The following is a 21,679-nucleotide window of genomic DNA, read 5'->3' on the forward strand; positions in this document are numbered from 1 at the left end:
TGCCTGGCTGAAAAGCATATCTGATGGAAAATTTTCAGTCTGTCTGAGCTCCAGGTGTTTGACCCATGTCCATAAATGCCAGAATTCTTTAGTGTAGAACATTATTAATGGGGCTTGTTTGAAAGTTTTTGGACACAAGAAAGGAAACCAGCTATGTTTTTAAAATTTTCTTGCATGTATAAAAGGAGAACCTGAACCTCATATGTTACCCGAAGAATGACAAACAAATGAAGATAGTCTCTGCTAGTTCTGTGTAGAAAGCAAGACTGAAACATATTAGCTCCTCCCAGTAAAATTTTCCACACATTCATCCCCAGTCTTGTGGGTCTCTGTATTGTCCCATGGAGCTTTTTTATACATTTTGATCACTGTTCTGTAAAACCATCTCAGAATAAAATTCCCGTGCCTAAAAAGCATTAATGAACATAATGAACAATATAATTCTGTTATATCCTGGATTAAAAGCCAGGTGCATCACCACCTGGTTGACAGTCTGATCATGAAGATTATGTAGAGTCAGAGAGTCAGCTTCTTGGGATGCACTGAGGATGAGGAGATATAAATGTCCCAGTTGTTCTGCAGAGGGGAAAGCTGCACCTCTGTCCTTTAAATTCTGACCTTCAAAAACACTAATCTATGAATCCCTATTGAAATCTAGTATCCTGCTCATGCTGAGGCACCTGAGCTCACTTATCCTTTTGTTAAAAGAAAGGCAAATTCTAGAGACTATTTACATTAAAAAGAGAGGACTGGCCAAAGAACACCCATCAACTTTATTTTCTGTGAAAAATCAGGTTTTACAACTGAACAAATACTCCTCCCAGAACAGATGCCAGTTTCTACCTTGATTCACTGGCAGAATGATAGGGGGGAAAGTACAACAAGGCTGTGGAGGAAAAAGTGTTTTGCTGTAAAAAAAAAAAAGCTGTAACAAAGATGGTATGACATGAATTAAAATAATGGTTAAATATGCTGCTCAATTAATAGGCTTTGTCTACCCTTCTAAATTCAAGATAAATTATTCAAGGCAGCATGACAGTAATCCCAGAGTCCTGAAATGTCAGTAAGACCAGTAGGACTGAAGGACACAGACCAGGAAAGGAGCTCTGTCAGCCAGTCGGTCTGGGGCAGTCTGAGCCTTTTTAGAGGAAAGTCCCCAAGTGAAGGAATAAGCACAGGAAAGGCTTACCAGAGACCAAGCCCACAAACAGATAAGGTTTGAGGAAGAGACCAGTGTTGCTAGGAACTGAGAAATCATCCTCAGCAAGTGGTAAGTAACTAACCACAAAAAATGGAGTGCTGTCTCCAGTGTGGGACTTCAGTATTCTAACAATCCAAACGGTTCCCCTTGTTTTAACCCATGTTTCTTAATCAAAATTGTTCATGTCCTGGCTTGATAAGTTCATGCTCAGGTACCTGCACTGCAACATCATAGAAAAGCTATTTTCAAGGCAGCGTTACCTGCAATGGTTGCCAAGATGAAAACTTGGTTGTGTAAAGTAAGTGAGAATTTTCTTCTGAGAGTATTAAAGCCAAAATTTCCAAAAAGGCTAATGAGGTCATTTCTGTGATTTGTTAGCAGGTAGTTTGCTTAGCCATTCATTTATCTAGAAGTCATCTTTGAGAGGAGTTCTAGCTAGCATGTAAACTCCAAATATAAGCATAATGTTTCTCAAAGCAACTGCAAGTCTCCTTCCTTTTTCACAAAAGTAATGATCCATAAACAGTTCTGCATAGAGGTAATTTAATGTACTGGAAATGTTCCATCTCTCTTGCAATTGTTATAAAATCAAATATCCACATCCATACTGAAATAGTAGTGCAGAAATCTTACATACATTTTGAATTCAATACTCAGGATTTTTGCAAGAAGAATCATTTGCTTATGGTATTATCTTTGTCTATTGAAATATGATAACAATATCAACAGATGTCATTAAAACATTCAGAGAAACTCCCCTTTGACTTTAGACCAATATGTACAATTTTGAGCCAAGTGGGTTATTTTTAGAAGTTGTGAACAACTGAAAATAGGGAAATCTATTTTAGTTACCTTGTCATCCTTAAATTGTGTGTGAAGGCCACCAGTGCCAGTTCATAATGTTAACACAGTAAAAATGTGTGCTTCATAATCATATAATCAAGTATAACACAGAAAATATGGGATGATTACATTAAAAAGCTTTATTTCATAGATTGGCTTATGGCATCTGGAACTCATTTACATTTGAGTGATAGCAACCTCTTTTTTCCCCCTCCCATTTCAAGCATCTTGTAGTAACAAATTTCCATTGCATTTCTTCTTTTCCTGCTTTGCCTTTGCATATATAATTCCTCTCTCCCATTTTTCTCCTAATGAAAGTGATCCCACAGTAAATAGAAGTCTGAAAATTATGTGTTCTATATGCAAAAAAGTGACTCACCAGTCTGCTCTTTCGGTTGGCTGAACTGACCCACTTTCCCGGCTCGCACATGTTGGACTTAGCAATGCCCCAAGCAACACTAGGCCCAGGAAAGGGGAAGGGAGGGAGTGCAATGCCAGTGCTCTGGTGCCACTCAACACAAGGCTTCTCAAAAAGCTCCTTGAACAGGCGGCAGGGAGCACGGAAGCACCAAGGCGGCAGCCACCCCTCCAACCCACTGCCCAGCTGACATTTAGTCCGCTGGTGTGTTCTGCCTACAAAAGGGCATTGTCCCTCTCCATGGTAGCACCGTGGCACCCAGCACAACCACCACTGGCCTCCTCCTGGAATACCTAGTGATGGGTAAGGATGGTTTGAGCCAGGCATGGCATCCTTTCTGGAGACATCTTGCCCATGAAAAGCCAGCCTCGCAGCCAAGGGTTTCTCATTGCAGAGAAGAAGATTAGGTCTCTCCTATGTCAGTGGACCATAGGAGGAAGGGAACCCTTCTTCTACCTCATTTCTAGCCTATACGTTTGGAGGGAGATGCCTCCTGATGAATATGATACTTAACTGTTTTTGAATGGGTTTCCTCCTTTTCCTCCCAGCATACAGGCATTCCCCCGGAGGAATCATGGCTTTGACACTGAAAAACAAAAGGAATAGGTTTCTTAGTTCAGAGGTTTCTGTACAAAATGGTCAGAGGTGCTGTACAAAATGACAGCACTGAGAAAGTTCCACCAAGGAAAATGTTTGGTCCTTGAGTGTGACATTCAGCAACACTAAAAAGCATGGTGGCATTAGTGAAGATAGAAGCTTACAGCTTATTCAATTTCCTACCTTAATATTATTAGAATATTGATGTTTATGTTCAATTTTCATTTTTTCCAATTAAGTATACTATGCATGATATAAAATGGTTATAAAATACATCCTGTTTACTGGATATCTGAATTTTTTTTTCCCTTCCCGGCTCATTTCTAAATTCAGCTAAACAAATAAGAATGAATAATGCTACCCGTCATCTGCAGGGAGGATTTCACAGCTTTTAAAATACACAGGAATATTATCTGCATTACTGACATTGTGACTAGTAGGTTGCAATTATTCAAATCACCATTTCTCCAGATCCTCACATCCTCATTTTTAAAGGCTGGAAATATAGCTGTTGTCAGCTCAAGATGTGACACACAGTTTTGTGGTTAGCACTAGGACCCAATGTAGTGCTGTCTGAGGTGACAATTTTCACACAAAACTTGGTCTTATTGATTTATTTGAGTATGTTAGCCCTAGAGACGTGCAGAGTGGGAAAAAGTCTTAGCATTCAGTCTGTTTAAATATTTCGGAGATTAGCTGAATATCAAAGTCTCTTGATTTTCTGTCTGAAAGAATATTTTAGTCACGCTGAGTGCTGTTCAACAGTGGGTGCATGCTGCCAGAGAGGCTAGTATATCTCAAGAGTAATTGCCATTTTGTGTAAGATACAAAATTAAGGGGAACTTCTATGTCACTGAAACAAATCCCATGCTGGTGAACATGTGTGTCGTGTAAAGCAAATCATAAACTTGCTGAGATTAATTTAAAAAAACGTTTAGAGGGGCTTTCTTTTTCATTGAAAGACAGCTTTCTGATAACTAGAAACCTTTTGCCTTCCAGCTTAAATTTGTTCATGGTCATTTTATGCCCATTTGTTCTTCTGCCAACATTGTCTTTTAGTTTAAATAGCTCTTCCTCCTCCATTGTGTTTACTCATTGGCATATTTTTAAATATCAGTCATATCTTCAGTCAGCCTTCATTTTTCTATTCTGGGACAACCCAACTCTTATTTCCCTCTCATGTCACAAACTGGTTTTTTCTTCCCATCATTTTAGGATAACAGAATTGAGCCAGTTTATTAAGCAAAATCTAAAATATATTTCATACATGCAAGCACAGCATCCTTTGCTGAATTGAGATACCTTAGGTATGTGTTCCTCTCATCTGGAAAATCAGTTATTGTGTCAACAGACAGCTAGCAGGGTAATTTGTCAAAATTATTTAAATCTACATTCCATTTTTACTCCAGCTAACTACAGCTGTTATTTGTTCTTTCCCTCTGAAAATTCATTCCAAAATGATGCATAATATAGAGATCAGACTAATTGCCTTCTCTCAAATGCAGGTTATGGTGGAAACACCAGTCATTCTTCAGTTGGTGCAGTGTCAGGCATTAGGTTCTTCCAGAAACAGGACTATATTTTCCACTATTACTGGAATAATTTCCTGTGATGTCAGATGGGTGAACTGCCTGTCCAAAGCTGATGAGGGATATGATACTGTGCAATAAATACTGCTGCAGGTTAAGATTATGCCACAGTCTTTGCTTAGATTAAGCCTTCTTGCCATCTTTAAAGACCTTGTTAAATAGGTTTAATCTGAAAGTCTTTTTTTTTTTTCTTTTTTTTTTTTAACAATCTGCCAGTTTTTAAGATTACATCTACCCTCACAGGTTTCCTCCTGGAAGGAAGGAAACTTTAACTTCCTTCAGCTGGAAGTTAAAATGGTGTGGAGATGTCAAAAGAACTGCAGTTTCTTCTGAAACCTTACATTAAAATGTATTTTCTTCGTATTTGTGGTGGACTGACACTGTCTGGATACAAGGTACCCCACCAAACCCACTCTACCACTCCCCTCCTCAGCAGGACAAGGGAGAGACAATACAACAAAAGGCTCATGGGTTGAGATAAGGAAAGGGAGACATCACTCACCACTTACTCTCACTGACAAAACAGACTGAACTCAGGGAAATTAATTTATTACCAATCAAATCAGAGCAGGGTAATTGAGAAATAAACCCAAATCCCAAAAATACCTTCCCCATACCCCTCCTTTATTCCAAGGCTCAGCTTCACTGCATTTTCTCTACCTCCTTCCCCTGCAGCAGCACAAGAGGATGGGGAATGGAGGCCGTGGTCAGTTCATCACACTCTGTCTCTGCCACTCCTTCCCCCTCAGGGGGAGGACTCCCCACACTCTCCCACAAACTTCTCTAACACAAGTCTTTCTTTCCCACAGGCTGCAGTTCTTCACAAACTGCCCCAACATGGGCGCAGTCCTTCAGGAACAGGCTGCCCAAGCATGGGTGCTCCTTGGGATCACAAGTTCTGCCAGCAAACCTGCTCCAGGGTGGGGTCCTCTCTCTATGGGTCCACAAGTCCTGCCAGGACCCTGCTCCAGCACAGGCTTCCCATGGGGTCACAGCCTCCTTCAGGCATCCACCTGTTCTGGAGTGGGGTCCTCCATGGGCTGCAGGGATGCAGCTGCCTCACCATGGGCTGCACCATGGACCACAGGGGAGTCTGCTCTGGTGCCTGGAGCACCTCCTCCCACTCCTTCTTCACTGCCCCTGATGTCTGCAAGGCTGCTGCTCTCAGATATTCTCGCTCCTCTCTCTGACTGCAGTTGCAGTTGTGCAGGCTCTTTTTCCCCTTCATAAACACGTTATCCCAAAGGCACTGCCATCGTTGCTGGTGGGCTCAGCCCCGGCCAGCAGCAGGTCTGTCATGGACCTACTGCACATAGGGGAAGCTTCCAGCAGCTTCTCATAGCAGGCACCCCTCTAGACCCCCACTACCAAATCCTTGCCATGCAAACCTAATGCAATATTGTAATACTTTTGTGTTCTGAGTCCTTCCTGTCCATAATATGAATCTATGACTCATAGTTCATGTTTCAAAACAGTGTCACATGCTAGACTTCCCTTCTCATGCCTTCATGAGTGAAGTTAGAAGGAGGAGAAAGGCTTGAACAGCATCATTCAACTGAATACTGAAAGTTGAGAGTTCATTCAATTTCCCAAAAGGACGACTTTGTTTTAAAACCCATTCTGGATCAGTTGATTAATAGATGACAGCAAATAAAAATAAATGAAAAGACCTCAGTATTCAAACTGAAAACCAGGAAATAAATAGCAAACAATATGAGCTAGAATTTATGGAGTGCAAAATGCTAGTTAGAAGAGATAAAGGCCCACAGGAAAATTCACAAACCGCAGTGCTAAAGACAAAAGAGAGTGTGCCGTTTACAAAAATATTATAAAGAAAATAATTCTAAAAAGTGTATATGGTTCTAATTAGATGGAGATGGCTTTATGTTAGAACTGCATAAAAGGTAAGAGTGCTCAACAGTTTTATTTCTAGTCTCTGAAAAGAAGGAGAATTATGCATTCCCATCAAACAAGAATTAGCCATGCACTCTTCAGGTTTTCTACAAGACCTTTCTACAGAATTAGAACAAAGAGTTGCCACAGCAACATGGTATGAAGCACTGCCCCAGCAACTGAGCACCAGCATCCTAGCTAGATACACACACAGCCAAGAGGTGCTTCTGCCACTACCACTAATGCCAGTAGTGGCATATGGTTAAAATGAGTCTGAGAATGCATGGACAGGAATAAAGATAGAGTCAGAAGGTTCATAGCTAATGGTCCTAAAAATATGTCTGAAAACAGCACTTGACTTTGTTGAGCTGCACAGATCCATAAATCATGAAAACATCTATTTTAAAAACTGGAGAAGAGCATGTATTCACAGTCCTACTTGGGCTGTGTTTTCTTCTGATCACCTGTGAGCTCTTCTCTCCACCCCTAGAACAGAACAGCCCATCACTACCACTGAAGGAGGCTGGGGGCTCCTTCCCCTGCCAGCCCACCCCTCTCACATGGATGAAAAACAAGAAGAACTTGGGTGGACAGCACTCAGCTTCTCAGAACCGTTATGCTCTTTCCTTTCTCCCTGTAATGCTTGAGAGCCCTCACATTCTCTCTATGTGTTTGAGGTAGGATGAAAATGGACCCAAAGTCGCAATCTTCCAGCACTCCAGCAGAAGGAAAGGGGGCTTACAAGCTTGAGGAGCTTCAGGAAGAGAGCTGGAACCAAAAGGATTAGAATTGCTAGAAAAGGGTAGATGTGGACTAGGATAATTTGATTCTGTCAGATGCTTGTAATCACTACTGACATTAAGTCACAATGAATCTCTGAACACTGGGAACACTGAAAGACTGAAAGACTGGGAACACTGAAGGACTGTCCCAGAGAAGGGAAACGGAATGATCCAGCTATCCACTGGATGGCAAGACTGACATTCATCCAAGCAAAATACCAGAAAAGCTGATAAAAAAGATAAATTACATCACTTAGCAGAATTCTATGGAATATCATGATCTTTGGAGTGAAACTAACTCACTGAGAAGTTATCACCTCTAGCTGACAGAGGAGTTCACTTGTATTAATAACTTAAGTTAGCAGCACAACATTCTGCTTTTAAAAAAGCCCCAGTGAAGCATTACAGTGCACAGTTTCCACAAGTAAATAATCTGTCATGTGACAGAATAAAAAGAAAAGTAGTCTTAGAGAAATCACTACTGAATAGAAGAAGTTTTATAAAGACCTTACAGACACTGAGATTCAATACAAACACATTGGCAATAATATTTACAAAGTTAAAAAAATTTAGAAGATTGATAAATAGTGCTGAAGACAGAGTGAAACAGAGCAACCTGGAGTGCCCAGTAGGCTGTTTCTCTTTATTCACAATGTATTTTAATACAGCCAAATGCAAACACTCACATGTCAGAATAGGGAATGCACACCATTGATACTGAATAGGGACTGCATCCTGAAATGTGAGTGATTCTTGAAAGGAATTAGGGATCAAAGTGAAAAATGAATACAATGCATAGTTTGAGCTGCCAGGGAGGAGCTGCTGCAAAGGCAGCTGGTGCAGATGCTAACCTAAGTGAAGTGGTTTTACATCTGTCTAAAGATATGATAAGACTGATGCTGGAACACTGTGTACAGTTTGCATGTAAGTGTTTTTCAAGTAATGTTAGAAACTGGTAAGAGGATAGAAGTTAAAATAAATACTTGCAGGCTGAAGAAATTTCTTTGCATAGAAAAAAGATTTAGGTGATTTGAGTAAAGTGAAGTACTTCCAGGGGAAGATATGAGTACTGAATTTTTTTAATCTGAAACACAGCAAGCACTTAGAAAGTGAAACTGAAGCCAGGTACATCCAAATAAGATATAAGGCATAAATCTGTACCATCATGAGCATTTAAACACTGGAACAAGGTACAAAGGATTTAATGGATCCCGTTGTCTTGAAACCACTGTTAGATGCCTTTTTGTAATACGCACTTTACCCTAAGAGAAGTTATACTTAAATTAAATAGAAACAGTTTAGTTGAATGCAGGCATACTCAGGGAAAAAAAAAAAATCTTTGGTAGCTATAGGAGGTCAGATTACATTATCCAATGATCTCTCCTTTCACAAAATTTTATGAATCTTTTCCTGCCCGAATGTAATCACATACCATGCATTCAATGCCTGAACTACAAGAAAGGGCTGTGCAGCTTCAAAGCATCAGAGTTATGGAAGAGGCAGCCTGAGAGTGGGAAGGCTGTGTGTGTGCTCACCCCTACCATGCCATGGCACCGCGGTGCAGTTTCACCAGCAAAGCAAGAAGGGGATGGGGCTGGAGAGTGGCTTGGCTTTTCTCAGGATTATGTGTTTCCACCTTGGCAGGGTCAGCTCTGAAAAAGGGCTTCCAGTCACGATGGCTCACCAACAGGACAGAAATCTACCTGCCTGCTCTCACTATATTTATTGTGATTAGCACATTTGTGCCAAGTTTTCTGCTTCTGATGAATGGTCACGTCTTAGGAGAAAATATGGTAACAGTTTTGGATATATCCTTGTAAATAGCATGTTTCTAGCTGAAGCAGCCCCACTTAAAAAATAACTGGAGCAAAGAATGAAGAAGGGTTGTGAAACTGAGCCCCAGAGTCAGAGTGCAAGAGCTCAAACTGTTTGGGTTATCATGAAGAACAGCAACAGAGAACTTCCGTACAATAAGTAACTATATTACGTAGGAAACAAACATTTCGTGACAAGAAACAAACATTTCTAGCAAGATCCAATTTACTGAACTTGAGGCTAATTAAATCCAAATAACAGTTAAATAACTATCACAATAATTTACCAAAGCCTGTAGAGGATTCTCCATCACTGAGCATTTTTTCATCAAAAACTTTTTCTTAACAAAACTAATGGACCTGTGTGGTAAGAATTTGTTGAAGGATGTCCGATGGTCCAGTTTTACATGAGATTGAAGCAAGATCACAGTGGCTCTTCCTGGCCCTTAAATTTCCTTTTCTACCTTAATTATTTCCCCAGTGAAAGAGCAGTGGGTTAAATCTGAAACATGAGGAGTTTTCAGATGACTAAAAAAAAGTATTTAATGCTTGATTTAGAGAGGGTGTTCTACAAGTATCAGGGATCATATGTTGTCTGACAAACACACATAAAATCTCTCTTTAATTTCCTCTGAAGAAAATGTGTACAAATTTGGCTACGTTTGGAGCTTCTAGGAAAAAATCCAGTTTGCGTGTGCTCGGGAGACTTGTAGTCTGACAGCTATCTACAGCTTCTGCCTGAGCTGAGCACACGTCACCCCCTTCATCCCTCCTACAGGCATCTGCACTGTGCATGTGCATCCCCGTGTGCTTCACAGGGCTCCCCTCCAAGCAGCAAAGGCAGCGCTAGACCTTCCCTCTTGCTGTCCCTCCCCATCCTGGTGCAACAAAGGACTCCAAATATATGGCATGGGAACAAGGGGTCAGCCATGGGAAGGACTGAAGCAGACTGGGACAAGGCAGGGAGGGATAGCAGAAGGCTTGTAGTCCTGAGTTTCAGCACCCCTAAGACCTGCAGAGAGATGCTGTGCTCCAAAAAACTCCAGAAAAGGACCATTCAGGAGCACTGCTTTTGTATTACCATAGGAATTCAAAGTAACCATTGCAAATTTGGGGAGTTTGCCAGAAATAAGGTGGCCAGCACTTCCCTACTGCAATCTCCCTTCCAGGTCTCTTGTGGGCTGCTTTGCCTTCACTGCCTGCCTTACAGGAAGCAATCTGAGCACCTGCAATCTGAGCAATCTGCAGGATGCAAGGCATGTGACTACAGCCTGGGACACCAGAGGCACCAGCCCTTACTTCCTGGGAGCCTTGGTCTGTTCTAAAAGCGTTGAGCACTCAGTCCTGTATCTGGAGGCAGCCAGCACTGAGCTCTGAATGAGGATGAACCAAAGGCTGCATCTTCTGGAAAATCATCTCCTGAGTGCCTGGCATCGAGTAAATGAGAATAAGTATTTCAGGTTTATCACTTCTAATAAGTCCATATGTCTCAGCAGTATAATAAAGATTAATTCAGTGGTGGATCTGATGTACTTAAATACAAAAGTCACAATTATCACCGAACAGTCTGTGACAAAATTAATAGCACTTTTTTTGCACAGGACTTGAATACTGCATAGTACAGAGCTGGGACTATGAGGTGAATGAGGATAATAGAAACAAAATACACAACTTCTGCTTTAGTATGTGATTAAGTTTAGTTCCTGTCCACACAAGTGAGGAATTTAACAGCTGGACTTGATGTTCTTAGAGGTATTTTTCAGTCTAAGTGTTTTATGAATTTATGTTTACTCCTAGGTTTCCTAATTTGCAAGTGCTTGACTTTAAAACAGATCAGCCCTTTGCTTCAGGATGGATATGTAGCTACACTCTTCTTCTTTAGCAAAACAATAATTTCAATCATTATTCTTCCTTCACAAACAAGTTCATCAGGGGACTGAATTGTCTCATCAGCCTTTCTTTCTTTTTATGTTTATATAAGAAAGCCTGAAATTAAGTTCAAGGACACTTCTTTTGAGCTTTAAGGATGTAAATAAATAACTTCTTTAAAAAGCTTAGATGCAGTTTGGATGGGTTTTTTAAAGTGGTGTTTGAAAAATACAGCTGTTTTTAGAACTTCTAACATGCACTCTGTCACTTGAGGAAGGATACACATGGCAGCACATATAAAAACACACCAAAAAAATTAATTTTGGGCATATGTCTGGCACAATACTTTGTAGTTAGTGGAGTGATATCTCTTTCTGCCAGGCTTCACTTTGGTCCTCCATTGTCTATACCACAGACCTTTGAGGAAAACAAAAGGTTTCCACAGCAGCTGGACTTTTCATAGGAAGGCATGAGCAGCAATGAAAAGATTTTCTACAGCTGGGGCATTTAGAATATTGCCTGAACTATATGGATTATTTGATGACTAACACGACAGTCAATCTTGCATTGCAATCTTTCCCTCAGTAGGGATATTAGTGTAGCATGTTTCACTTTTAAACTCTCAGGAACATAATATCTTTGAGATCTCTGTCCCTGTGTTCTGTTTGCTGGAACCTGACTAACAGGTCACAAGAAAAGCAGATGTCGTGAAAGCGTAAGCATCATTTCCCTAGCAAATCTGACTAAAACCAGTAAGATAGGTCAATGAAATATTTCTACCATGAATGAGGAGTGTAGCAAGGCCTCAGCTCAGTTGTCTTCTACTTATAGCTGGGGTCAGGTTTTGGGAGCAGCTTTATGCTGGCAACACAGAGCTCAGTACGGAGAACAACTCAAGCATGCCTGTTAACTGTACATATAATTTCTCAGACAGGTTCTGCCCAGATTTAGCTCTGTGCTGTCATGATAAGGCTTGTAGAGCTAATTAGTTATTCAAGTTTATGCAGTTCATTAGCTTGTCTTCATTTTTAAGCAAAGGATTAATATCCTTAAATAAAAGAGGATAACAATATCCTTTTGAGTTAATTGTGTCACACTTTTTCACAAGACACATGTGGCTGTGCACTGACTGCCTGTTGGGTTGTTTTATCCTCATGGCCCACTCCCTCTTCTACCATAAGGTGGTATGTGCTCCAGCAGCCACACACACTGTGATGGGGTAAATTAGACATGTTACTTGGAGTCACAGAACTATTGCAAATATAATTAAGGACTGGTCCTCCAAACCCTCTTGTAAGTTCACTGGCATTCCTGGTGTTACTCTCCCAACCACCTATGTTTTAATACCCTGCTTGCCATTTCGTCACACTTCAACTGTCTGAGGTTTAGGTTCTCTTTGAAGTTGTTCTCTTGGAACAAGGATCTTTGATAAGACTACGTATCATCCCGCATCCATCCACAAGGCTAGACTAGAATTGTGGTTGTATTGAGTTTGTGTGGTCAGGTTTTGGTAGCGGAGGGGCTACAAGAGAAGATGGCTTCCATGAGAAGACGCTGGAAGCTTCCCCCATGTCCAACAGAGCCAATGCCAGGCTGCTCCAAGGTGGACCCAGCACAGGCCAAGGCAAAGCCAATCAGAAATGGAAATAGTGTCTCTGTGACAACATATTTAAGGAGGAAAAAAAAAAGTATTGTGCAGAATAAATTGTGCTCAGAGAGGAGTAAGAAGATGCAAGAGGAGCAACTGTGCAGACACCAAAGTCAGTGAAGAAGGGGGAGGAGGTGTTTCAGGTGCCAGAGCTGAGATTCTCCTGCAGCCTGTGGTACAGCCCATGGTAAGGCAGTTGTGCCCCTGCAGCTCATATATTCCGAATATTTATTTTTCCATATATATATATAGAGATCATATGTAATTCATTGGTATCATATATTTGCACTTTTTCTGCACCACTAGAGACAGTGTGGAAAGAGACAAAAGTGGCCACCTTTGGCTCAGAGACACAGCTTGTCCTCAGAGGAGCCTGTATGACACCAGGATAACAGAGCATAGCATTCTTCCAAAGAAAAGAAGCAAAAGAGACCTGGATCTAAAGCCAACAAAATGGAGACTGCTCTAAAAGTTATGAAATATATGTAGGACTAGGAAGGCAGGCAGGAAAACCAGTAATACAGCTAGATATAAAATCAGCTTTTTGGGGAGATGCAATCCTATTCTTCTCCAGAATTTGCTCTTCTGTGTTGTTCCTACTCAGTTATTCAGTGGAAGAAAAAGAGTAACTGAGGATGAGCTTACAAGAGCCCCACAACAGAGGTTCAGCAGAGCTTAGATATCTGAAGATCCAGAGGTATAAAAAACCCAAAACAACAACAACAACAACCAAAAAAACCCCAGCCTTTCAGGGACGGAAAGAAAAGGTGTTTATCTCAAAGTTTGATATGGAAAATGGGAATGCAGAGAAAAAATTAAATTAAACATGAAGTATTTTCTCCTGGAACTCTGAAAGTTATGTTAGCTTCATGCTTAAATTGACATTGTTACTATTATTACCATTGAAGTTCAGTTTAGAAGTTTTAAAATGTTTGTGCCACCATTGTTAAAACCACTTAGTTTGAAAGAAGCAGGTCACAGATTGGAAAAACACACCAAGAGCCAAGCTGCCATGTGAGTTGTCAAGCTTTTGCTCAATTCTTGCAAGTCTTCAGTTCAATGACACACATGAAAATCAGAATGGAAACTCAAAGGTTCCTGTTTTTTCAGATACTGAATCTGAAAACAAAAGTAAAAATAAAACCTGATGGAGCTAATATTTTTTATGTAAATACAACTAAACAAGTTATACTGGTTGAAAGGCCGTCTAGTTTTGTCTGCTGTGCTGACAAGGCACTACTCCATCACCTTGGTGTGGATAAGTACTAAAATACAACACAGGTCCTTAATTACCAATGTATAAGGCCCATGCAAACATCACAAAGCTCAACAAGGCCAAGTGCAAGGTCCTGCACATGGGTCAGGCAGCCCCAAGCACAGTCTGGGCAGAGAATGGATTGAGTGCAGCCCTGGAGAAAAGCACTTGGCTCCAAGAAGACCTTGCAAAAGCCTTCCAGTACCTAAAGAGGGCCTACAAGGAACCTGGAGAGGGAATTTTCACAAGGGCATGCAGTGATAAGACAAAGGGTAATAATTTCAAAGTGAAGGCAGGTTTAGATGAATTGTTAAGGATAAATTCTTTACAGTGAGGGTGCTGAGACACTGGCACAGGTCACCTGGAGCAGTTGCAGGTGCCTCATTCCTGGAAGTGTTGAGGTTCAGGTTGAATGGGGAGCTGAGTGACTAGTTGAAGATGTCCCTGCCTATGGCAGTGGAGTAAGAGTTAGAATCTTTAAGGTCCCTTCCAACCCAAACCACTCTGTGATCTATGATTTTGTGTTTTCCTCTCCAAAAACACAAATTTCTCCTTTGTAAGCAAAATATTCCCATGATGGTTTTGAGATCTATGGATATACCTCCCTTTTTCATTTGTTATTTGACAACATCTGGAACTTTTTGTTGTAAATACTTTTACTGTTTTAGAGACATGTGTCCAGAGACAAAAATATGCTTAAATACATTTTTAAGTTAGCTACAGTACTACTCTCTTCTAATATTACTTATATCTGTTACTACCCTAAAGTAGCCAATATATAAAAATGAATTCTCATTAATAATCCTAGCAGTGTTGTTTTCTATATGTTCATTTAAGTTTTGATCATGCACTTCTTGATTTTAAAATATTAATTTTCATAAATGAGTAACGACTACAAGTATTTCACTTTATATTTTTAGGACAATAGATGGGGGGAAATTTGACTTCTTGCCTTCAAAACTCCCAGAATTTTATTTGTCTCTAAGATAAAAAAGCAAACATTTTATTGCATTACATCCTATCACAATATCACTTGTCTTAAAGCATTTGTTACTATCCAGAACCACCTGACACTTATAGACAAGCTAGTATAAGATTTACTGATTCACATCCACTCCTGAAAAGTAATAAACAGGCATTTTTCATGGAGTGAAAATGGCAGGGAATCTCCCCAATTACAGGGTAGGAGAGCTCTTTCATCTGCTTTTATAGCCTGCCTTCCCTCCCCAGTCCCTTAACACCCATCTAACCCAAGACAGAAAGATTTTGTTAATCATTGCAAATGGGACTGAAAAGACCCTCAAGAGACTGTACAGAACATCATTCCCTGCTTCATACAGAAGCAGCTGTACCAAAACCATTCAGAGGTTGCATATCTGAGAAATGGCTTGTGAGCATGAAAGACTTGTCTGTTTTTTCTTGCTAAATCAATTGATTTAATAAAAAAGTGCCACATCTTTCTAGTCTTTTACAGGCTTAGGCCATCATAGCTGTAACAACACAGCTGTTAAACCCCTCCCCAGCAATGCTTATACTGAAGAAGTACAGTTTCTGTGAGTACCCCAGAGATTTTATTCCGGCACTTAACTATCACAATTTTTTTTCCCTAAGCATCTTAATCTAAATTTTCCTTACAACACAATATAACATACAATTCTAGCATAATTTCTTGCCCTAACTGACATGAATCTAAATTACAGTTTAAATTCAACTAACTTTGCAGCTAATCCTGCATTTCTGATGATTTTTACTTCTTTCCCATTACTTTTCTTGTCTTTAGACTAAACAATTATTCTAATAATTGCTTGTAAATAATGTTTTTACATATCTAATAATCCCTTTTGCTCTCCTCTGGACTCTTAATTCTATATGCAATTTTTTATCAAGTACCCTGCCCCCAAATGAGTGCAATACTCTAACTGAGGACCTACCTGAGCTGAGCTGGACAAAAAGATTAATTTACTTCAGAAAAAAAAAAAAACATTTCTATCCTTACACACCATTTTTACAAAAATGCAGTGCTACTGATTCACGTTTAGTTTGTGAACCACCAGATTTCCACATCCTTTTCTCCCTAGCCATTCCCCATGCTATATTTGAGTACATGATTTATTACTGACTAAAGATAAAACCCTTGCACTAAACATTATAGACTCATATCCTGGTTGGTTTTCTGGAGGTTGTGACTGTCAAAAATCACTCTGAATTTAACTTTTATCTTCCAGAGTGCCTGAGACCTGTTTGGTGACCTCTGCAGGCTGAATGCCCGCATGCTCTGGCCCCTCATTTGAAACATTCATGAAATAGGGAACAGTGTGACAGATCCTGTGGAGTACCAACCTGAATGGTAGTCCTCTCAGTATATCCCTCCAAAATCTCTGATGCCTATACTCATTGCCCACAAAACCACCTCATCAAATTTTGCTTCTCTATAAAGGGCCTGAAACAAGAAGAAAGTACAATGTATGTGGAATGATTCCTCATTTTAGGACAAGGAGAGGGAAACTCAATCTGACAAGTGCACTAGGAATTCTCAGATATCAGAAAAACACATTTTGGAGAAGCAAATCCCTGTGAGAGACAACGAGGCCAAGGAGAGGTGCTTTCCAAACAATGCTGCCATGAGTGTGAGGTGAGAACATAATATTTGAAGTTTCAGTGAAGAAAAAAGTTCAAGAGATTGCTTAGCATCATGACTCCCAGGGATCTGTACCCTACCAAATGTAGCAAAGGGCAGCCAGGAAAGAGAGACAATGACCCTAAAACTGCCACATGTTCATCTTCACTGTGTTTCAGCTGAAACATTACAGAAGAGGGAGAAACCCTCTTAATGGTGGGTTTCTACAGTTCTAAGGAACAACAAAACTTGATCTTATGTGAGCATATGTTTTCAGCAAGCTAAACATACTGAAATGACCACCATTGTGCATCAATGCTAATACAGTTAAAGAGTAAGTAATAAATATCTAACATATTAGACAATGCACCGATATTGCTGTTGAGTACAGAGCAATAGCTCTGGTGCACCAGGCAGCACTGCAGTCATAGAACAAACACGGTTGCAAACACCATGTTTTTGTGTGGAAGCTTTTTGCGAAAAGCTGATTTTTCTTACTGCAAGCATTTTGCTCCTATTCTGTGGGAAAAAAATGTTTGGTTCCCTTTATAGAACAAGGTTAGAAATATAATTTTGTGGAGAAATGGTGGGATTCTTGAGACAGAGCAGTAATAAAGAATCCTCAGAAAGAGAAGGTGGAAAAGTGTTATTAGCTCACCAATAAAGGATCATTTGACCCTGGAAATGTTGATTTGCTCTCTTTTTTTTTTTTTGTATGGCACCGAGGAAACCAGAACTGGTTTTTAAATCTAATGATACAAATTGGAAATACATATGAAGCCCAAGCTTCATATGTATTGCATCATGCAAATTATTTGTGTTGCCTGCAGATGCAGCCTTAATTCAAAAGCATAGACAGTATGGCCCAGCCCTCATGAGACAAGTACCTGGGTGCAGACTAAGTGCTTTGTTCACAAATGCTCATACTGAAGACCTTCCACTGACACAGACAGCTAAGCACTGCCACCTTGCACAATTTTACACAGCCATCCTGCACTTGCCCTGTCACTGCACACCAGATGGAACCTCTCAGAGGGAAGGGGTAGGATTCAGAATAAGGTTTCGAGGTAAAAGAGATACAGTGGTTCCCGTGTGATTGTAGCTGCACATCTGTGAACATAAGGGTTGCACTTGAGTGAACAGCTTCTACCTGGTCTGTGCTGAAATGGTCGTATCACACAGTGGCACAGGGAACCTTGTGGGTTCATAACTATTTGGGGTGCATTTAGTTGGCGTTGTGCTGACATAATTTTTTCCACCCCACCTGTGAAACCATGTAAGTCCATAAATTCAACTTTTGTAGTCACATATGACATATTTGATATGTTGACAGCAGTACCACACAGACAGGACTTGCTACCAAGATCTCAAAGTTCAAGACTCTGAAGGTAAGTTGAATTAAATCCAACATGACTGTGAACATCTCTGTGGGAGCTCTGGACAGACAGAGACATACTCCTAAAGCATTTCCATCTCAAGATGTTCATCTGGTTCCTGACTCTCAGTCAAATTCCTTGCAAAGTACCTTGAAATTTTCATTCTTCACGCAGACCCAGAAGGGTCACCTTCCTCTTGAAAAAAAAAAAAAAGGCCTAATTGGTACACACTAGGCTGCATATTTGCCATCATGTACACTTCCTTTGCTTTGACCTCAAAATGTTTGTAGAAACTGTGATCTGCAGTCTCCTAGTGGCAATTTGCATCCAGGGCCAACAATGAAACTACTTCTCTCAAAAGCAGGAGCAGCTCCCACTTCTGCTCGACAAGTACGTCTGGATTTATATATATATATATATATTAGCATATACCTCTGACTTATAAATGACCTTTTGCACCATCTGGTAACTGACAGGAAATTAATTTCTGGGGCAAAGACATCTGTTTGCTTCTCACACCTTGTTGCAGCAGTGCCCTGTTCCAAGCACCAGAAAGCACTGGACTGCTGCAGAATCCTCCTGTCCCACTTTGCCATGGCTGTGTGGCGACAGTGTCCACCACCAGTGACCTGTCACAAACATGGCAGATAGGCAGTAATTGTGGGGGAATGTTCACATTGGCAAATATCCTGTTGTCTACCTCACGGCCAAACCATGCTGTGCTCTGCCTGTACCAGGGAAGCAGGCTGGAGCTTCCTGCTCTCCAGGTAACCCCCTTCAAGGGGGAGTAGGAAGGTTTGAGCAAAATCCCACTTGTGCCACTTATGCAGATTGGGTTAGCAGCTGATGAATTGTGGTTATCTGAGCTATAGCTTAGTCCTCATGGGTAAGCCAACCCAAATTGAAAACATCAGCACTCTTCAGCAACGAGTTTGTGTGTGTGGACATGACTCGAATTAGAAGCAATGTCTGAGTTAGGACTACAGTTATTCCATAGTGAAGACAAGTCCATGTTATCCAACATCCCCTTCCTGGTCTTCAAATTTAATGGTTATTCAAACATTACTGTAAAAAAAAAAAAAGCCCTGGCTGACACTTCCTACCCAAACTTGGCAATTCCTTGAATTTTCCTCCAAAATCTGCTTTGTCCTAGCTGTCTCTGGGCACAAAGAGACACTCCCACATCCTTTACATTCCAGTTGGGGCTAATTGAACTCACATGTCAGCATGAGTCAGCAGTAATTACCAGGAATATTAAGGGAAGATTTGGCACCGGACTTCGATAATTCAATAGCAGAGCCCCCGTGTTCAGTGGGGTCTGCGATTGGATCAAACCCCTTAAGCACACGACAGCAAAAGCTGTATTGAGTTCTCTAGTCTCATTTGCCTACACACGGGCAATTCCTGATACTGAAAGCATCTTTACTATATTTTTTGATATACCTACAGAAAGGAAAATCTAACGGAAAAATCATTTCTGAGTAATAAATCCTCCTCGCTGGAGTTTAAATCTGTTTGTACGCTGAAACCGATGAATCAATATTAGAGTAGCTGGCTGTTTTTTGTAAGCACTCACATTGCAAGCAGGGCCTAGAAATGCATTTCCTTCTTACAATTCCTGAGCAGAAATCCGAATCAATGGGAGGCTGAGGTAATAATATACCCCCCCTCCCACAGCTCAGTTGAAATTAAAATCCTGAAACCACAACAACCCGACTTTTCCACGTATGAATGTTTGTTCCCGACCGCTCTTGCCGAAACAGTCCCCCCTCTGTACATCTTCACCCTCCAGACTGTGTTGCCTTGTGCTTCCAAAGCTGGGGACTGGAGGTGTTTACACACTAGCCCAACACAACCCCTAAAATCTTAATCTTCTCCTCGACACTGAAGAACACCTGAACACACTTTTATGGCCAACTATCGCAAAAAAATCATTTGTCACAAACATATACAGACACAGAGACGCGGTGGATGTGGCAGTGAAAAGTGAGGACTGTCTCAGCCTGTGCTGGCAGAGGATGCAGGAGCAACAGTGTTAAAGTCACCATCAAAACCTTAACTGGAAACTCTCTGGATCTTAATACCTCCAGTATAAGGTACTTTGTTTTTCACGGAAATAAATTCTTGCGCTTGGTTACAAATTAACTGAGTGTCTTGCCAGTGAATTTGGTCTTGTCAGTCACTAAGTTTCTCACTTAAATTAATTTTTTTAGTCTTAGCCCTGAATCATAATGCTCTCTACGTGTTCATAAAAGAGAACTGCTTTATTTTATCTAGTACAAACATATGTGCATCAATATTCTTCTCAACAGACTACTTCTGAACTCAACCAGATCATTCATTTTTATTTAAATCCAGTCCTTATTGTCTTTTTGAAACCTCCAACTACTAAGCATCAAGCATACTCTTGTTCTTTTTCTGTTTTTTTTTTTTTTTTTTTTTTTTTTCTGGTTAAATAGTACATCTCCTAGAAACTCATTAAATGACGCACAAACATTGTTTGTGTCTGTCTTCAGGAAAAAAAAAATTACATGATATAACTTGGTTTTATGCTATTTAAATTATTCTTTTAAAAATCTGTAAAAGTACACCTTCATCCAAAGATGTACAAAATTCTTGTTTGCTAAACAAAGTAACACGAAGTCAGAAAAAGCACCAGAGCCTTTCCCTCACTGCTTTTTCGCCCTTCGCTATGTCAAACTGAAACACAACAAGAATCCGTAGCGCAGAAGTTATAAAACGCTCAAAATTATTTCCAAGTCAAGTACTGGCTGACCCTAAGGCAAACCCACTCTGCCCAGTTCCAAGCGAGCGCACCTGGGACTCGGAAGAGGCAATGTGAAACTTTAGTTCACTTGTTTTCCCCTCGAAAGGTCTCTCGAAGCGTCAGTAGAAAGGATGTGGCCAAGGTGTCGCGGCGGCGACCTCCGCCGTCCCGATTTCAGCCCTCGGGACAGAGAAGCACCGCTTGTGCATCACCCATCCGAGAGCGGCCCGGCACCGGCACCGGCACCCCCGGGGCTCTCCCCTGGGAGCTGCGGACCGTCACCGCCGCCCGGCTGGAAGAAGCGCGGCGCGTCCTGCGCGGCTGCGGTCCCAGCGCCGCCGACACGGGCGGAGGGACCACCGACAGCCCGGGGACAGCGAGGGGCGAGGCGGCCGGAGCTGACACTACCCCGGTTCCCCCGCACAGCCCAGGCTGAAGCCCGTCCTGCCCGCCGCGAGCTCTCGGGATGCAGCGACTTACCCCACGGTCCCCGCCACGACCCGGGGGTGCGAAGTTTTTCCGGGCGAGCAGAGCCCCCGGCCGCGGCGCGGGGCGGAGGTGCGGGAGCGAGCGGCGGGAGCGGGCCGGAGGGCGCCGGGGGTGGGGAGGATGCTCGGGCGCCGCGTCCCTCGTGATCCAGGTGGCGGGCGGGCGGCCGAGGCACGGGGCGAGCCGGCGCTGCCCGCTCGCACGCGATCCGCGCCCGCCGCGCCCCGGCGGCGCCAGAGGGCGCTGCTGCGGCGGCTCCGCGGCCCGGGGGGGAGCGGCAGCGGGACCGGGATCCGCCGGGATCCGCCGGGCGGGACCGCGGCGCTCGGCGCCGTCCCCGCCGCGGGATCCGCGGGGGAGCCCGGAGGAGCCGGGACCCCGCTGCCCGCGGTGCGGTGCACCTGTCCGCGCCGCCGCGCAGCCCGGCTGTCCCGAAAAGTTTAAAGGGAAAGGTGCCGTGCGCGTCCTTCTCCGCCTCGAGGATGTACGGAACGGCCTCAATGTCCCCTGCACCGGGGTCT

At 42.0% G+C, this 21,679-nt stretch overlaps 1 protein-coding gene across 1 annotated transcript in view; it reads right to left on the minus strand.

Moving 5' to 3' along the window:
- AHRR (aryl hydrocarbon receptor repressor) overlaps positions 1 to 21,182 on the minus strand; it is an 81,028-nt gene extending 59,846 nt beyond the window's left edge. Inside the window, exons 1-2 of the mRNA XM_053966044.1 lie at positions 21,150 to 21,182; positions 2,977 to 3,048 (exon numbers count right to left, since the gene is read on the minus strand). Coding sequence (XP_053822019.1) covers positions 2,977 to 3,038 — 62 coding nt within the window. The 5' untranslated portion in view covers positions 3,039 to 3,048; positions 21,150 to 21,182. The remainder of the gene's footprint in view (positions 1 to 2,976; positions 3,049 to 21,149) is intronic.
- Between the last annotated feature and the right edge of the window lie 497 nt (positions 21,183 to 21,679).

This window comes from Vidua chalybeata, chromosome 1 (genome assembly GCF_026979565.1).
Source record: "Vidua chalybeata isolate OUT-0048 chromosome 1, bVidCha1 merged haplotype, whole genome shotgun sequence".
NCBI lineage: Eukaryota > Metazoa > Chordata > Aves > Passeriformes > Viduidae > Vidua > Vidua chalybeata.